Source organism: Nothoprocta perdicaria, unplaced genomic scaffold (genome assembly GCF_003342845.1).
Source record: "Nothoprocta perdicaria isolate Ctin4 unplaced genomic scaffold, notPer1 scaffold_14, whole genome shotgun sequence".
Lineage (NCBI taxonomy): Eukaryota > Metazoa > Chordata > Aves > Tinamiformes > Tinamidae > Nothoprocta > Nothoprocta perdicaria.
The window spans coordinates 1,939,109-1,958,363 of NW_020454538.1; the positions used below are offsets into that span (position 1 = coordinate 1,939,109).

A 19,255-nucleotide genomic window follows, 5' to 3' on the forward strand; every position below is an offset into this window, starting at 1 on the left:
ATATATGCACATATATATATCTTCCATTAACTTTCTTAATTATCTTGTGTTTCACCTTGCTTTATCTGCTGTCATATCTAAGTGTGCACTTGGATCCTGATTTATACACGTGTTTCGTTTTATCCACGTGAAGCATCTGGCTGAACTCAGTAATGCCATTAATAACGAGGTGCGAAGCGGGATCTCCGTGCGTAGGCCAGAGCTCGATTCCTGGTCTGATCCCTAATGCCTTCTGCAGTGCAGCTTGGTTATGTCTGACAGTGTGAGTTCAGATGGTTATTACAAATTATATTTACAATTGCAACTTTAAATTTACAAATTAAATACCTGATGGTCATAGTTTGGTCTTAAAATAGTTTAATGCATAACAAGATAAAAATAATAAAAAAAATACAAATCAATACAAAAATACAATAAATTGAGCTAAGAGCACTGTGAAACTATTGCCTTTTTTTTTTCTTCCCTCCTCCTCCTCCCTCATATCTACAAATACAACTTGGTATGTTATCACTGCTGATGATTTATTTCTGCCTAATTAATTTGTAATTTGGCTCTTTTTAAAGTCTCTCTTTTAGTACTTAAAAAAAAAAAAAAAAAAATTGGTATGTTATCACTGCTGATGATTTATTTCTGCCTAATTAATTTGTAATTTGGCTCTTTTTAAAGTCTCTCTTTTAGTACTTAAAAAAAAAAAAAAAAAAAGCACTTGAATTTTCAATCAAAGTAAGGGCTGTAATTTTTGTTTGTTTGTTTTTCTGCATTCTTATATAGCCAGGGAGAATCCCATTCAGCTTTCTGTTCTGCAGAACAGATTTTATTACACTCATTTCCTCGTTTCTTTTTTATTTTCTCTTTAGAGAAATTGGTTCTGGAAGGGAGGGTAAATCACTGTCCCTAATGATCCCTCCCCATGCTTGAACTCACTGCTAGAATCTGCTAGAACACACCCAGACCAACACACTCTTTGTAAGAGAAGTCTTTTCTCCAGGTGATGCTTTTAAATTGCACGCAACCTCCCCACCCCAAATCTTGGCAATGTTGCCCTCTGAAAGTGCTGTGTTTTTAATATTGAAATTGCACAGTCAATTAATAATGATTGTTAGTATGTCTTCTAAAAATACATAGAAATATTTCTGTATTTGATGATTAAATTACTGTTACACTTTTTAAGATGACATTTTTCAGATTGTACATGTCATTAGCCTGTAACGTATTCAGGATAATTGAGGTTTAATACTGGTAGTTTGATCGAAATAGCAGCCGATGCATTATCTGGTTAACCGTAACTGTAAAAGCAAATACAAACTGTTAGATATGTCATATAGAAGAGGTGTTTGCTTATGCGTCCTCTTCCCTCCTCCCCTATTTTAACCATCTTCTTTTTTTTCTTAATGACTTTTCAGGAAAAGTTTTTCTACTTTTGCAAGTCTTACCATCATCTGGGACTAGCAAAAAAGACAACATTGTAAAATGTACACTCAGTGCAGTAGGTATTTAATCAGTTAGCGTGGTTTAATTTTTCCCTATTACAGAACTGCTGCGATGTATTTTATGCTTTGCACTGGATCTGCAGCCTGCTGCTGTTGCAGCCTTATTAAAAATATCTTGTTATGCACATCTCGTTATGAATCTTTAGACTCGTCACTGTGGTGACCTCTGATTCCTCTCTGATGTGCAGGTCGCGCAGTGCAATTTGGAGCCTTTCTAATAGAGTGGAAAATAAAGTAGGGTTTCTGTATCATCCGAAGGTAACCCTTATGTTAAGTGTTTAAGTTTACCGGGCCAAAGGGTCGTCTCCCTTGATTCAGCGATGAATAATGTGTGCTCAAGAATTGCTAGATGCCAATTTGCTCCTTGGTCTTTATTCATCTTACCTTATATGGGGAAGGCATATAGCTAAGTGACTAGAATAGGTTTTGAAGTTACGTTTGGGTAGACTGCAAAAAGCCTATAAAAAACTTTTAAAAAATCAGACTTGGAACATTGCTAAGAGGATTTATTAGATGAAGTCACTTAAATTTTGTTGATGCAATAATATTATTAAAAATATACACACTACAACACCTAATGTTATCAATGTTCCTAAAAACACAATAAGAAAAATACTTAAGCTTATATGGCTCTTGCATAGAATATTTTGTTTTTGACTTGTTGCCTGTAGCAAATTAGGTTTATTTAATTGAGGAAAATATCCAGCTATTAAAACCATAGCAGCTGATTTTTTTTTAAGTCTGTAATTGCAAATTCATTCATAAAAATGATAATTAAAGGAAACTGCAATTTAGTTGCAGATTTTTATGGGGTATATGTATGTAAAATACATAAAACAGCCATTGCTGGTGGATCTAAAGTTTAGTAGCAGGAGTCTGGAATAGTCTAAGCAATTGTGGTCATCTCTGAAATGCAGTAGGACCTTTTTGCGTGAATGAGCACTAATAGGAATCTTGTTATACTGCATTTTAGATAAAAGTCACATTTATTAAATTTTAATAAAGATAACTAGTAATGAGATTTTTTTCTTGGCTCTGAAACATAGTTATTGTCGTATATAGGCCTCTGATTCACAAAGGAATTAAATAATACTAAATATCCCTTAAAGTCTTGCAGGGGAACATGGGAAAAACGCTCATCATCTCCTAAATGACTTGAATTAGCTGAAAACTACTGCTTTGAACAATTCCATCAGGGCCTGTGCACCAGGGACAGGCTGTACATGAAAATTCCCAGTCCAAAAAGGAGGTAGTGCCTGTTCGAGTGACACTGTAGCCCTGAGTGTGACTGTGTGGTCACACTGCTTTCTTATGTGGTGTCAAAGGAGCATTTCGCTGCTACTTACAGGAATGGGAAACATCTCTTGAATGAGAAATTGTGCTCTGGAATAAGTACCTTCCTGTTTGAGCGTGGACTCCAGACAAAATTTCCTGTCACTTGGCTTGTTAGTTCCGTGGAGTCACAGGCCTGATCCTGTCTCAGACTTCAAGATGAATGAAAAATTGCAAATGCCTTTCAGGGTTTCCTTACTCATCTTCATCCGTGAGTTGGGAAGAAAAAGTTGACATTACAGAGAAGAACTCTGCTTTTCTGACATGCTTTTGTTTGAAGACCTAAAAATATTTCCCCACCCACCTCTTCTTGGTGATGGTGGATGGTAGATGCCCAAGTAATGAGGTACAAAATGCGTGTAGGGATCTGTGCCAAGTAATAGAAGAAGAACCACTTTAGTGGTAATGGCTAAGGAATGCTAAGCCTGCTTTGCCATGACTGCCAACGATGGCATTTTTGTTAAACGTGCCCGTTATGAAGCTATAGCTGGAACGAACAGTTATGAAACTATGAAGGCACATGCTAGTACATAGATACAGCGGGCATAAATGAATCTTGAAACGATTACATCCAAGGTTTCTTCAAGTGTCTGGCAGCCTTAAGACCTACTGCTGTGTCACGTTGAGCTTGCAGTGATTTAGAAACATAAGTTTCTGTAGCCAGCAAAGAGAGGGACAGATTTTGGGCCATGTGTCTCATGCCGATGGAATGTATCTGAATGGTGGGGCTGAGTTTACCAGTAGGCCGAAAGGGCAGAGTTTGCCCAAGACCGGAGTGATCCTCAAATGAGTGCCCCTGAAAATGTGAGGGTACCTGCAGACCTCGCCTGGCTAACGTATGGCCGTAAAGAAAAACTGGAGGGAATTCCTAAGGAAGTTTGCATCAACATATGCCCATTCGCCAGCATAGTGCTTGGGCTGGTGCTTGAGGTAGTGCCAGAGGTGCCTTCCCAAATGCAAGCCAGATTGCCCAAGTAGCCTGTGCGCTGTTGAGCAACTACAAATAGAATGAGTGGTGATACTTTTATTAGAAAACATAAAATGTGGTTTGCCTGGGCTACATATCTAATTTGCAGTCACCCGCTTTTGAATTTATGCCCCAGTGGTGGAGCAGAGGGAGGGAGTGTGTGCGGGGGAGATCCCTATAAATCGGGCTCTTTTAGTAGTTTACGTTTCCTTGCGCTGCAGTCATCAAAGGAAAAAGTGAGCACCCCTCTGAAATCTGTCAGAACGGCAGTGCTTCTTTCTTTTTCATTCTGTGCTGGATAATATAAAAGGATGGATTAGGAGGACCTTGTAAAAGTCATTAAGTTTAAGAGATATTGTTTGACTAGCCTGATTGCTATTACTGGTACTGGAAAAAAATATTTTTACTTGCTCAGTATTTGGCTACACAGAATATTCCCGAATTTTGTTTAAGGTGACTCAAGTAAAATTTTGTTGTGGTTGAATTAAAACTATTTGTTTGAAGTGGCCCCTATAACTCAGCCCTCCAGTGATAAATATTCTGGTTCCTTAACCAAAAATCTTCTGCCTTGAGAAAAATACTTAGTTGGCTTTGAGTAGATGCACATGAGATATTGGCATGGTGGAATAATTTGCAAGATCTTTGAGTGAGGGTATTAGCATATAAATAGCAGATGCAATGACGACCATCACAGCTGAGTACATTTAATTTTTAGTTTATAAGATAGAATGGGTTTTTAAATGCATAGCCATCAAGCCTGCTGAAAGACAAATGAAGTTTAGAGCTCACTTGTCTGAGGATGCCTTACATCATTTTTTTTTTTAAAGGGAGAAACAGACACACATAAAACTGAACAAAAGTGATTTCTTGGGTGGAAAGTAATTGAGATTGCAAGCCAAGTTAATTAGACCATACAAAATTTATTTAATGGACCCAGCTGTAGTTTGCTAGTGGTGGTTTAGTGAGTAGATATGACTCCTCCGTGTGCTATCTTTTCTCTTCTTTCTTTTTCTAAAATAATTAGGAAATGTTGTGCATCTAGTCCTCTAAACTGATTGCACTGTATATTTCCATCATTTTATTGCTTGTTTTAGGTATGATTGCGGAGGCTCAGGTTCTTAAATCCTCTAGTAATCAATTTGTATGGGACTGGGAAGGAGGGAGGCGTTGGAGGGCCGCAGGGCGCGCGGAGGTGCCCGGCTGCATTAACGCCCGGAGGCCGCGGGGCCCTGGGGCTTCGTTCCCTCCCTGTGTTCCCAGACACGGGCGGGTTCAGGGGTGCCAGGCTGGGCTGGGGGCTGCCCGGGTGTCACCCCGTGGTGAGGAGGGATTGGGAACATGGGTGCTCTTCCCGTGTTCTTCGCCGGGGTGTGGAGGGACGAGCAGTGATGTGACTGCTTAGCGTAAAGGTATTTTGTTCTGGATGCCACAAGAAAACTTTTATCACTTTACCTTATGCGTTACTTCATATGCGGAAAATTAGAAATAGTGAAACGCCTATTTTGCTGTCTTGTTTTTATGGTCTGTGAGTGTCTGACCACTCTTTCTAAGGGATAGGACCAATTAAAGAAGTGTATTTTACCAATTAAACTTCTTAAAATGTTGCTTTAAATATTTATTTCTTAAATATAACCATAGAGTTTTATTTATTTATTCTGTAGTGTGTTCTCTTTGTTTATTTGTTTATTATCATCTGGAAAAGGTTTACCTATAATGGCAAAGCAGAGAATGGATGATTTAATTTTTTACTGCATTTGCAGAGTTTGGTTGGGAACTTCCTTGATTTCTGAGAATTGGATTTTTTTTTTTCCTGACCATATTAGTATGGCCCATGAGCTCTCCCTGCTTCATGGAAAGGGGATGGGGGGAAAAAGAAAGTGTAGGCGGGATGCTTCTCACCAAGTATCCCTGGAATGAAGTAAATGGAGACATGGCTGGCCAGGATCCTGTGCAACTTCTCAATTTCCAGCAGTGATGACTTCCCTACTTGAAAACAAAGAGGCAAATAAGTTATATTGCTAAAGGCAATATTGTTAAAGGTGATATCAAAATAAAAATTTGTATGTCTCTATGAAGGAAAGAGAGGGCTAAATTCCTAAGCAGTTTGTTTGTTTGTTTGTTTTGTTTTAACAGGAAATTTAAATTTAATAAAAAAAACCCAGTGAAATTCAAGGGTGTGAACAATAAGCATAATATTTTATGAAAATGACCCCCATATTTAAAATCTGGCATTGTATGTTATGCATTGTAGCACCAAGTCCACATCTACCTTTTAGAAAATTAAAACACATAAATTCTGTTTAGTGTTTGATATGCACTGCACTAGCTGAAAGCCATAATGCCCCTAAAACCTTGGGTTGCTTTTCACCTTTCATAAATTCCTGGGTAGATTCTATACAAAAAATAATTTTCAGCTCCGTGGCTCATTGTTATTCAAACTTGATTGATTGTCGTCATTTACTCCGTGAGGAAGTTAAGTGCTCCTGTCATTTCCGAAGAGTATAATTGGGACGTTTCACAGGTCAGCGGTAGTGACAGGTTTCCCTTTTGATTAGTGTTAGACTGATAACAAAAATTACAGTTTCCCGTGATTAATGTTTTCTCTAGCAGTCCAACGCACACCTCATGGGTTGTGCCCAAACCAAGTGAATTTGCATCTGATTATGCCTTTGCTCCCTCCAGCTTTGCACATGCTTTGGAGCTTTAGTCCTTGCAGGTGCATGGCCAAGTTGCTGCTAATTCATTTCTCAAGCTGAGGGTTAGTGGAGCCCCCTTCTCTTCAGTGCATTAATGCTCGCAGAGACCCAGGCACCTCCAGCACCGGATCTGCAAACCAGGGGAAATGTTAAGTCAGGATGGGGCTGTCCTGGCTTAGACTTAGACTTGAGAAGACTTCTAGTCTTCTCAAATATATCACGTGCATGAGTCTGCATATTATACTAGCACTTTATCTTAGATACCATTGGGGAATTTAAGTTTAAATGGTAAGTCCGAACTGAGTTTTCCTTTTCTTACAGATTCATGGTTATTTCTCAGTTCCATAAACCTGTTGCTTCTTATGCATCTACAGACTCCTGGGTAAAAACTGTAGAAAAGCACTGAAATTGCTTTCCCTGTATAGCAAAGTAGAAGTTAGACTGGTTTTATAGTTTGGACAAAAGCTGTAGGTTAAGACCATTTGTGGCAAGTTTTAGGTTGATGTAACCCTTTTTAATAGCCAGATTAGGAATAGAACATAAAGTTGTCCTGTTTCTAGCTGCAGAAATAGGAGTCGGTGTGATTTCTGAATTTAATTAGATTGCCTGTAACAGGTTAAAAAGGGAGTGACAACACCAGCAGAATTTTGAAACCAAAATACAGATTAGGTTCCCATTCAGTCTCTAGCTTTTTTTCTGTTGTGCAGAGTATGAAAACTTGGGTTTATTTTTCTTTCTCGCTCTTCTAAAAGATGCAGTTCAATGCAGAGGTGCTGCAGTCGTGTCTGGTGCCTTTGCAAGTCTATGGCTTGCAGAAGAGACACCCTTCCTTTCCATTAGAACTTTATTCTCCTGGGGAACTGACCTCCACATGTACCTGCCTTGGCCATGTCACCTGGGGCCTCAGTTGCCTCTTTGCTCCAGATGAGGAAAAACGATTGTGGGAGGAAGCCCCACGTTTGCTGGGAGGACGCAGCGTCCCCCAGTGCAGCAGCGCGACTGGTAACTGCTAATCAGACACAGAGATGCAGCTTGGCTCAAGAGGCTACGGTTGTGGTTCCCGAGGCTGTGGTTGCCTTTGATAATAGCTTATTTCAGAGATGATTGTGCTGCGATATTATTTTAAAATGAAGAATAATTAGAGATTCTGTGATAATAAACACACTATGTTCTTTAGGATGATTTTTTTTTAAACTGAGAATTACTTCATTCTTTAATCAAAGTGTTATTTTGTCATCAAGTAGAAAAAACTCACTTCAAACCTGCACTATCCATTCCATATGTTATATATCCATGTATTAGAGCATATATTAATGTCTATGTTGTTTATTAGAAACGAACTTCAATCCAACTTGCAAATAACACTGACCAAAGAGAAAGGCTGTTTGTTTGTTTATTTATTAAGTGCTCTCTGTAAACCAAGGTTGGTTTCAGGTTCTGGGGCTTGGGAGTGTGTGTGTGATTTAAAGGAACTCAGCTGTGCAGCTGTGACACACGATTAGAGTAGTGAATTAAATTGGGGAAATTCTGCTGCAGGCAAAACCTGCAGTATCCTCTACTGCTTGTAACAGTGAGTAGTTGATAGGAATATCAACCTTAGTCAGATGCAATGGCAGAAATAAAGACCAGGACCGGAAATAACAAAAATTCTGCCATTCCTTACCTACCGTACTGGCTTGTTGCAGTGGAGTTGAAAAAGAGCGATGGGCAGCTCTGTGGTAAGGCTGCTGTTAGCGGAAATCCTGTGTAGTTTCCCAGACTATAAAAGTGGACAGTAAGAACAGTAATTTGCTAATTATGTTGTTGTTAAGGATCAGGTAGCTGTCAAGTTAGGCAAAAGAAATAGAGTGGAAAACCTCCAGCTTCGCTTATAGGATAGTCGGTCTGTGGGATTTTAAACTCCTGGTAACACAACCCGTGTTGGAGGTGGCTCGAATGCTCTCCGCCACCGCGTAGCCCAGCGGGAAAGCGCATTTCCCGGTGAGAAACAAACGGAGGAAAAAATCCCTAGACGTACGGGTACGTGCACAGTAGTGGTTAGCTGAAGTGGAGCAATGCAAGTCACTTGGGTGCCTAGCTAATTGGCAGTGACTCCATTTGTATTTTTTGGCTAATCGAAGCCATTTCGTTTCGGAATGCTGAAGAGGATAAAGGCACATTGGCAAATGCTGTTTTGCTGGTGTTGTACCTAGTAGTCTCTACGTGTGTAAATGGTTGGGGGTTACAAAGTTAAGGAATGAATATGTCAAAATATTCAACACAGTGAAACATTTTTGGATGAAGAGAAATCCAACAGGTCTTTCTTCTGTTGGAATTAAGCCTCCCAGTCCATCAGCTTCCCTTCCTTCTTGCTTGCTCTGTGTACCTCAGCCCTGGTCAGTGTGTAACGGGCCACACACTGTTAGGGGGGGCATCCAGATGTGGAAAATGAAAAAAGATAAGGCTCTAATTTGCTTGAGTCAAAATCTTAATGTTATTTTAAGATCCTTCAGGTTTGTTTTGTAGGTTCACACTTTCTCAGACTTCACCAGCTGTATGTGGAGTAATGGATCTCTTCTTTAAAGCCTTTTTTATACCTTAGGATAGAGTGTGGCTTTAGAGATAAAACATCAAGCACAGGTCTAATCTTAGATAAATATTAAATACATAATTAGTGAAATACTTTTGGAATATGAGCAGTCTCAGTAGGGTGACTGTGATGTCTGCAAAATATTATGCAAAGTGAAGGGGATTGAAAAACAATCTTTATGTTAATAAAAAACCCCAAATCCTATCTCTGTAGATGAAAGCTTCGGACGATGATGACGATGACGACGATGATGATGAATTTGTGGAGGTCCCTGAGAAGGAAGGTTATGAGCCCCACATTCCAGACCACCTGCGTGAGGAATACGGTGAGTTTGCCCAGCTGTGAAGAGCTCTATCCCTGTGCGTTACTGCTGCAGTAAAGTAAATAAACAGCCATTATGAAGTAATAAAGTGATCAGTGGTGTGGGTAATCTCCCTGACTGCTCCCAGGAAGTCATTACACACACAGGGCAGCAGCGATTGGCTCTGGATAAACAAACGCTTTCTAGGAGCAAAAGCCACTGAGACTAGAAGCTTGTTTCCTTCCCTCATGCTCCAGTGTTAATGCAGAGCGAGAAGCACCTCTGGGTGCCTCTGTTCTTTGATAGAGGAGATCCCAAAGCAGAGCTGTAAATGAGCCTGGATATTAGAAATACTGGTAACAGTCTGGTGAGGTGGGGTAGGATTTTGTACTGTTCCCTGCATTAATAGCTGCTATGCAGCTACTGCCTCCCATAAGCTCAGAACATAAAATTCTTCTTGGAGGTGGCGTCACTGTCACAAGAAGCTAAATGGGGCTGTACCTGGAAGGGCAGGATTCTACCTGCTGAGCGCATGCTGCGTGACCAAACGTAGGCTTGGGCTCGTCTGCTTTATTTAAATAAAATACACTTTGTTTTAATGCATTCTAAAATTGCTTTTTTAAAATAAATACCTATTTATAATGACCTCTTGTGAAATTGGGAGGAGAGCTACTGGTGAAAGTTCATTTAAAATAATTACATTTCAGTGCATTCTGCCTTATCCTTTGTGCATCTAGTTTATTACGTGTCTGCAGTGTTGCCCCTGTGTGGCATGGTGCATTTTAAGGCTCAGAAGCTTCCATACATTGTAGAGAAAGAGAAAGTCTCTGCCAGCAAGTAGAAGTTTAAAAACCTTGGACATTGTACTAGGTTTCTCATTTATTTCATCATAGCTTTTTATGTAAGAGTTGTTTTGACCTAAAATATATTGCTTAGGTAATACTCCCTTCTTCACCCCTTTTCTCACTTATTTTTAACTTATGCGGTTTGTGTCATAGAAGTGAGGCTGCAGCTTTGACTTGTGTAAAGCAATTGTTCCTTTTTAGTCAAACTAAAGGGGGTTGCCTGTGTAAATCCAGAAAGAAACAGCCAGAGGAGCCTTTTCACTGTCTACTGCTATCAAAATTGCTTGCAGATAGTGAAAGGTGTTCAGAAATACGCTACAGTGACTGAGGCCAACTCCAAGGACCTCTCCTGTACGAAGCCTTCTTAGTGCCTCAGTGAAACTTGCCCTCTCTGGGCTCTGTCAAGGCACTTTTGTGCCCTTGGAAGCAAGTCCTGCATTGACTGTGTTGTGTATCAGTCTGTTTTCCCCTGTGAAAGGCTTGCAGCAAGGCCAGTTTGCAGTTCCAGTTTGATGGCAGGACAGAAATGCCTCAGTTTCTACATTCCTTTAAATATGGAAGGTAGCAACTGTGCAGAGGATTGAGACTAGATCAGTGCCCTGGTGAGCAGATTGTGCTTCTCTTTATTCAGCTCAAGTGCCCTCTTTGCACATGTGTTGCTTGAGACAAGCTACAAACATGTATTTTGCCCAAGAAATAGCTGGGGAAGATGAAGTAGAACTGGGAGTACTGAGGTAGTGATGAGGTTGAAATGGGATAGAGAATGGAATGGGAACAAAATGTACCCATTGGGAGAGAATACGGGACAGCGGTGCAGGACTGTAGGACATGAAAAGGAATGGGGCAGTTTGTACTCATTTGTTAATTAAAAAAGTAATATTTTGATAAAACCAGGCTTCCTAGGTCACATATACTGTTCTATCCCATCTTTTATATGCATGTAGTTATGAGGGAGTTCATGGTCACATTTGCTTGTCCTTTATGTGATATGTTTGTTAAAAGAAAAACGTTTTGAACAAAAATGAACCGTTCTTGATGCTCCTGAAGAAATTTACCTTTGGCTGCCAGCATTTAAAACAACTACATAGGCTTCCAGCTCAGGAAAGAATATCCATTCATGAAACCAGTTATGCACATGCTTTCTTCCATCTTATGCACTTAAGTTTGAAATATGACATTTGGATAACTGATTTAATAGTCATTTAATTTCCTTTCACTTCTCTTAAGAAAATGACAGTGTTCTACCAACAAAGTAAATGTTGAGCTCTCATGATGGGTTTGATGACACTGGTGACTTTTGAGAGCTGAAATGTCTGTGCAAAGGGCAAAGATACTTGGAGCCAGGGAGGAATTGTCTCCAATACAGATGCGCATGCAATGTCTGTGTGTACACGTAGCTGATATAGGTGACCCTCAAGGTGTTGGTGGTACTGAATATGTAAGATAAGCTGAGCATGGGTGCAGTTTGGGTGGAGGGAGAATTAAACAAGTCAATTTGAATCTCCATATGTAAGACAAAATGTAAATTTGTTAAAAGAATTTAGGTGATTAGATAACTGAAGTGTGAAGATATAACCCATTAGGGGTGTCATGCCAAATTAGCATTACCAGACTTTTAACGACCTCCCATTTGTATAATCCCTATTTACACTTGCACCTGATGTCTGCAAGAGACAAGGAACCAGCGGCCCTGTGGAACCACAGAGCTGCTTTCACTGCATGATGTTGCTGGAGAGAGTGGTTGCCTGAAAGAGCAGCAGCTCTGGGAGGAAAATTGCCATAAGGATACCCTGGTTCCGGACACTATCCACCAATGTTACCCACTACACTGAAGAGTGGCTGCTTCGTAGGGCTAGCACTGCTGCCTGCCTAGAAGTTGAGGTATTGCTTCAAAGCAGGCTTAGGGGGACAGATAAAATCTTGTGTCCACTTGTGATTTCCCACGTTACATCCTCGGCTGTTCAGCTGTTGGTTGCAGTGTCCTAAAGCCCTGCAGTGCATGAGGTGAAGGATGGACCTGTGGTGTTGGTTCTTGCGACACAAAAGGAATTCGCCTCTGACTCTAGGGTAAGATACTTCCTTCCTGCTCTATCTTATTCCTTCTGTTGTTGGGACATCATTTGCTTGTAGCTGAGCTGCATGTGGAAGTGACTTTGTATTTATAATTTGCATGAGGTAATGAATTTACTTGGGCACTATTTCTTTGAGGTACAGGGAAGAGGTATCACTACAAATGGAGATACGAGGAAGCTGCATGACTTAGGAATATGAGTGTGGAAGCAGCCTGCTCTGGTTATTGAGTTTTATCCTTACACTGAATAAGAGCAAAACTGCCTTGGAAATGTAGAATAGAACTGTCACCATCCAAGATAAAAAATAGGAGAAAGTCATTACTAATTCATTGGAATCTGCTTCTCCTACATCTGCTGCTTTCTAAATGTTTCCAAGTGGTTTTGTTTGCGTGGTCAAGAAGACTCTTTCAGCAATGTCATGCTGCAAACATGACAAACAATAAGATGAATTTCAAGCCTTGCATGTTATCTAACTAGAGGTGTGGCTATATAGTCTCTGTGCTGATTCCTTCCTACCAGTTACATACCTGCTGCCTTTTTGATGCAATTGTTGCCAAAACATAAAAGCAGGAAAATAATGTTAATCATTGCATACAGCAGTAATCTGTTCTTTTATCATGTATTTTATGAAGTTCCTTCCATAAACAGTTGTTTTCTTGTCATATGTAAAAGATTTAAAGCTAAAAAGACAAAAAGAGCATTCAAACAAGTATTCATGGAGTGAAATACCAGCCACTTACTTTGAACTATGAAGAAATGGTCTTTCTTGCTGGTCTCTTTCTCTCCAGTGGGGCATGGAACAGATTTAGTTGAGAGAGAAGGATTATTTTTGCTGTGTTGTGTGTAGCAAAAGGGTCAGTCAGGTTTGTTTTTGTTTGTTTTAGAACTTTGGAAATTGTTTTAATAATTCTTCCATGTTCAAGTTAGCATGTCCTAGGCAGGTTTTTCTCAGTGCTGCATGCATGGAAAATGCAGAGAAGAAATGCCAGTCCTATGTACTTGGTCTTATAGCATTTAAACATCTCTGAAAGAATGAAAAGGAAGCTTCCTTCTTTGCCTATTAGTCTTTCAGGAAAAAGCTTTGTTTAGTTGTCTGTGATTCAGGTTATTTAGGGTTCCCTACTGGCAAGCATTTTTCAATAATTTAATAAAAATAACTTAATAAAATTAACTATGTAGTAGTTTTTAAGGTAGTCTGGTTTTGGACAACCCTGGCTGTCCACAGCTCCACAGAGACCACAGGGAGAGTGTTCTGATGTCTGAGACTTTGAAACACGGGTCTCAATAATCAAGTTTGAGACCTACAACTGCATTGTCACCATTATATCCTGCTACTTCTCGTTAGGCTGCGTAAATATTTGTCTGTTTTATTTGACTTCTTTATAGGAAAACCTAAAATGGGTTTCGTAGGGGGAGAGGAGGTAAAATTACCTGGTTACCTTCAGCTTTTACTACCTTGTAAAATTTGGTCGTTTATAATTTTAATTTAAATTTAATTTAAATGCTTTTATAAATTAGGTAAGTGCAGTTAAAACAGTTGTCTCTCACTGAGCAAGAGCCTAATACTTTGAATCAGATTTCTATTATTACTGCTATAAATCCTTAAAAAAATATACTGACAGTTGTATGATTGATTTGCCATAAATAAAGAGATAACAGATTTAGCATTCAAGCTACGGTTGTTAGTATGTCAGGATTGTTATGCAAGTTATGATTGAAATAGCATACATTGATTTACCATAAATATATGAAAAACAGATATTCCACATTCAGGTTTGGACTGTGGCCCTGTGATTCTCTAATCAAGTATATTTGCATTGCACCGTCACAGTTTTTCTTCACATACACATTAGAAGTGTCTAACTATAAATGTACAAAGAAAATTGCCTCATTATATCAGTATGTTTGGAATATATCTGTATATAGGCAATTGCACATTCCGTGTAGCTACAATTAGGCCACTAATTAAGTGAAATTTATTATTATTCTAGTGTTTAGAATGAAGATAACTGCACATTTATCAAAAACATAAAATACTAGATTGGCACCTCCAATGAAATACTTCTGTGTGAGTGTAGTGGTATTGATTGCAGGTGTTTCTCCTGATGCATCCGAATCAGGAGATCGCACAAACCCTTCCTTGGTCTCCAGCAAGATGCTTTTATGCAAATAAAGCTCCAGGAACATGTGACAGGACATGGGATGTGTTTGATTCCCCCTGTAAGTCTTAAAAATTAATAATCACTGAACAGGGTGATGATGATGTTACCTCTGAGGTGTTTGTGATATCCACGTACTTCATAGAAAGTAGCTGGGGAATACAAAGTGATCAACAAGAAGTTTAAAAGATAAGGACAAAAAAAATCTATGTATAAGGATTTTGACCTAAACTCTGCTTATGTGGCCTCTCTCAGCAGTGATTATAAAACAACAGTAAGTAGGGTTAATTAATGACAGTTAGTACAGTTTACCCCATATTGTGTAATTCCTTTAAGACAAACTCAGTATTTCATGTAATGTTATTGCACTGGTCTAATTAATTAACAGCTGTCAGCTTGTTACTTTTTAATTTGCAAAGCAAAATTCTAAAATTTTAGTTAAATGCAGATGTGTTAATTTACACTGAAAGGCAGCCGGCCGGGTGGCAGCTCGTGCTCCGTGTGCCCGGGCTGAGCTCTGCTGCCGGCTGAGCGGAGCCTGCAGACCCTGCAGCGACCTGCCCGGCCGCGCAGGCGGCAGCTCGTGCTTGGCCTTTGGGGGCAAGGAGCGCAATTGTGTGTTGGACAACTTTAAAATTAGAGGGGAAGTTTTCCACTATAAAAAATGTCATGTATTTTTGTCTTTCTTATCTTTGTATGAACTGAAGGTACTTTTTGAGATTTTATTTGTAACACCTGTTATTTTCTCACTGTAGAGTTCTTTAAGATGAAGTGGTTCTAAGAAGAGAAGAGTCTGATTTTTATAGGTAGCAATGAAATTTGATCACAGGTTTTAAAAAAAAAAACCATAAAACTATTCCTTTAAATATTCCTTTAATTTGCAATTAAAGATCAGATAATCAGGGTAATTTGCATAATTCATTCAAAGCTTCACCCCTTATTGGTAGCAGAACCCTCAGAAATAGTGAGGCCTTCCCAGCATGTGATGGTCGTTGGTGTTAGTCGGGTTCGTAGGGCTGTGTTCCTTTTAGCTCATATCCCTGCGCACGGTAGGTGCTGCAGGGCTGACCTGGCAGTGCTGAGCTCCACCACGGACGTTCACTCCTGCTCTCTGATCCACAAGTCCCCACAGAGTAAACTTTGCAAAGCTCTTTTCCTGCAGCAGTGAAGTTTATTGCAGCTGCTGAGTAAAATACGTTCTTCTTCTCATTTTCCTTCTGATCGCAGGAGAGAGGGACTGAGTATTATGCATGAACTGCTAGACTTTCCTGACCTTCTTGCAGCCTATCTGTGCTAAATCACGTGTATTTGGCTTGAGTAAGATTGAACAAATGGGAAACAGAAATTATTATATTCTTTCAGGAGAGCCAAAGTCCATAATACTTATTTATATTCTATCTCCGTTTTTTCAATTAAACTTAAGTGAATTTGAAGTAGCTAGATTTCGTCTAAATCCACACAGCTGAGGAAACCTGTGCTTGCTCTTTCTCTGAATTCTCACCGAGGGGCTTTTATCTCTCCCTAATCCCACCATTTCTGTCAGGACATAATCTCTTTCTCAAATTTACATTTTAATTACAAGGCCAGCTGAACTAGCTAAAATCAATAATGTCAGCGTTCGGCAGCCTAACTTCAGCTGAAACCCCAGCCTCTCCCTTTCTGTCTATCGATTTGTCTTGCGAACACCGTCTACTTTATTGCTTCAGGCAAATAGGTGCCATTTGGTCAGTTTAAACAAAAAAAAAGGGGATTTGAACATTTTTATGATTCTTTCTAAAAGCTGCTGTTGGAGCTGTTTTAACCCAGGTACTGTGCTAATGCTACACAAAATACCCGGAGCAGCAGGATTCTGAAGAGGAAATATTCCTCTCGAAAGCTGCATTCCATGTCATGTATGTTTTAAAAACAAACAAAAAATCCCACCATGCCATTAGATACAATTCAAATACTGCTGTTGTCTGCATAGTAATCCTTTATCTTGTCAGCAAAAATTAAATTTATAAACAAATATTAAAAAAAAAACCAGCAGCAATGGTTTTAATGCTTAGTAATGTATTTACCATTTACTCATTTTTCTGTTAATGGTTTAAAATAAGAAATCAATGGAAAAAAATATTTTGTTCTTGTAACCCTTAAGAATTCCTCTATTGATCTTTGGGATGTGATTTTTATCTATCTAAATGTCACATTGTCCATTTATCTCGCTTGCCTTTTCTGTGGGTAGCTGATTGCTTGTCCCTTCTCATCCCCTCCATCAGTATAATGAGGGGGTGATCTTGCTTTCTGTAAAAATGATAGGGAAAAAATATGACTAGGATTTTCTGGGAACTTTTAGCACATGCATGCACACAGGCATCCACCCTGATGAGGAAAAAGGTGATGAGGAGCAATTTGTGAGTAGCAAACATAGAATTCATCTCAGAATTGTTGCTTTCTGCGGTGCTTTTCAGAAAGGTGTTCTCGTCCCTTGCCCTTTGGGGAGAGGCAGTTCTAACTTGCAGATAGAGCCTGTCATGTTTTTCCAAGCTGACCTTGTTCATGGCGAAGTGTCTGTAAGTATTTGTATCATAAAAGAGAGTTTACTCCAATCCTCATGATTGTTGTTAAAGTGGGTTTAAAACGGAGTCTTTTGGGTTTCTCTTTCACTTTGATACAAAGCACCTGCCAGAAAGAAAAAGTCTTTTCCTTTCCGTTGCTGGAGTTGGCGGTGACAGAAGCCCAACGGAGTCCTGTCCTGTCCCCTTTCCAGATCTGTGAATCGAAGGGTGCTCCCCTTCACCAGTGCCATGTCAAGGGGAACATTATGTGCTTTTTCTTTTTCTTTTTTTTTTTTTTTAAAGCAACAACAAAAACCACTTTGTGGAGTCACCATTAGCTCTTGAACAGCAAATCCACACCCTAATAAACCTCATGGTTTCTTTTGCTATTTAGCTTATATTTTCCTTCGCTTAGTTCTATCCCCATAATGCTTAACTATCGTTTCCCTTCTGGATGGTCCTTTTGCTGATTTTCACCTGATTTTCCAACATACCTGTTGGTTTCTTGAATTGTTCTGTCCGCAGCTGCTAGGCCCATCCTCACCTGCCGCCGAGGAGGGAAAAGCCAAGGGGAAGGGGGATCCCGCTTGGCATGACCTGGCCCCACTGTGAGGCCCACTGCCCCGGGCGCCCTTCTCACACCTGAGACCTGTTGCAGCATCCTGTCTTGCAGGGCCTGCTGCAGCCCTCCCCATAGAGGCACCTTACCTGGGTTTGTGCCCACTTCCTTTTCCACATGCCCTCACCAGGTTTCTGTATTTCAAATGTATACAATTTAATCTTAAATTAGGGAACTCTTAGTTACCAATGGTTATTTAGTATTGGGGTGCATTATTGTTGTGAAGATCTAAGGGAAAAGAAATATGCAGCAGACCTTATACGTTTTCTGCCGTATGTCATGATGTGTGCTTCTGCAGACTGTGGTAAAGACAAGTTGTTGTAAGGCTGTATGTATTAAATATATCTTTCTCTGAGGTGAAAGTGCTTTGTGCGCCGTGCAGCCTAGAAGCCTCAGTTAGATGATTGCTAAACATGGCAGGTCAGCTGGGATTGTTTCCAAGTGAAGCCTGAGATAACTGAAAGTTTTTGTCCTGCTAAATCATGATTTCTGTGTGTGTTGAGGTTGTTTTTGGGGGGAACACAGCCTTGTATTTCAAATGCTGCTTGTGTAAAAAGGCTTTTGTTTCCTGCTCTAGAGGAGATGTTGTCTATTATGTTAGCGTAAGGGCTCACGTCTCTCCATTTTAGATGTCGTTGGTTGAAAAGTTCTTGTTACTGCTGCCAGCTAATAGAGTTGCTCCTGCAGCTCCCTGGCAGAGGCAGGTGCTGTCTGACTGTCCAGCCTATCTAATTGCATCGTCACCCTGCACGGGCACTGTTTAGTCGAGCTGTAGAAAGCAATTACGTTGCCCCACCACAGAGTGGCTGGCGCTTGGAAGTCTCTGCCTCGGGCCCCGCTCAGGTTGGTAGCATCTCTTTGGGTGCTCTGTGCCCTGCGCATCTGCCGATGCTGCAGTGCCTTCCCCTGGCAAGTGCTGTGTCCTGGCATCTGCGAGAGAAGAAAGATCAGAAGAAACAGTTTGACAGTGTCTTCAAAACCTTAGCAATGTGGGTGGTAAGTTTATGTAGTGTTAAGTTTCTTTCTTCTGTTTTGTCTTGATGTAACCTTGAAGACAGGAATGATGTACGAGCAGGCTGATGTGCCCCTAGAAACTTACCTGCAAAAAGCACCATTGCAGTTGAAACAAGCATCTTCTCCAAGGTGCAGTAATACTGTTCTTGGTCGTCGTACAACGACAGAGAAACGAAAACATTTTGTTGGTTACTTAGTTACTCGGTACTGACCACAATAAGAAAAAGAGACAGAAACACTGCTGCTGTTACTGGCCCGTGAGTAAGATCATGTCTAATGTGGACTGAAAGCAGTTGGATGGTTCCTCGATGGATGCAAAATCTACAAGTTCCTTGGTACCAAATCTATGTGCTGAGCTGTTTGGCAGAGGAAGGAGAGAGACCTCTCAAACATCTCTGTCTTTTGCAGGGCTGGAGCCACTGTCACCTCCAAGCACACACGGGAAGGAGGCACCAGGCGGACGGGCTCCCCTGAGCTCCCGGGCCCAGCCAAAAGGGAACGAGGATGAACTTGATCCAACCTGTGCAGCTGCCACGCTCAAACTCATCAGAGACCAGCTACCCAAGTTACCACCTGTACACACAAGGTTATCCATGTTTGAATTCTTTTAGAGATTGCTCTTACTTATTTGTGATTATTAAAAACAAAAACGCT

General features: G+C 40.2%; 1 protein-coding gene across 1 annotated transcript in view; it reads left to right on the top strand.

Moving 5' to 3' along the window:
- Positions 1 to 19,255, top strand: part of UVSSA (UV stimulated scaffold protein A) — a 44,569-nt gene that overhangs the window by 11,342 nt on the left and 13,972 nt on the right. The window contains exons 7-8 of the mRNA XM_026034223.1: positions 9,268 to 9,379; positions 19,010 to 19,187. Coding sequence (XP_025890008.1) covers positions 9,268 to 9,379; positions 19,010 to 19,187 — 290 coding nt within the window. The remainder of the gene's footprint in view (positions 1 to 9,267; positions 9,380 to 19,009; positions 19,188 to 19,255) is intronic.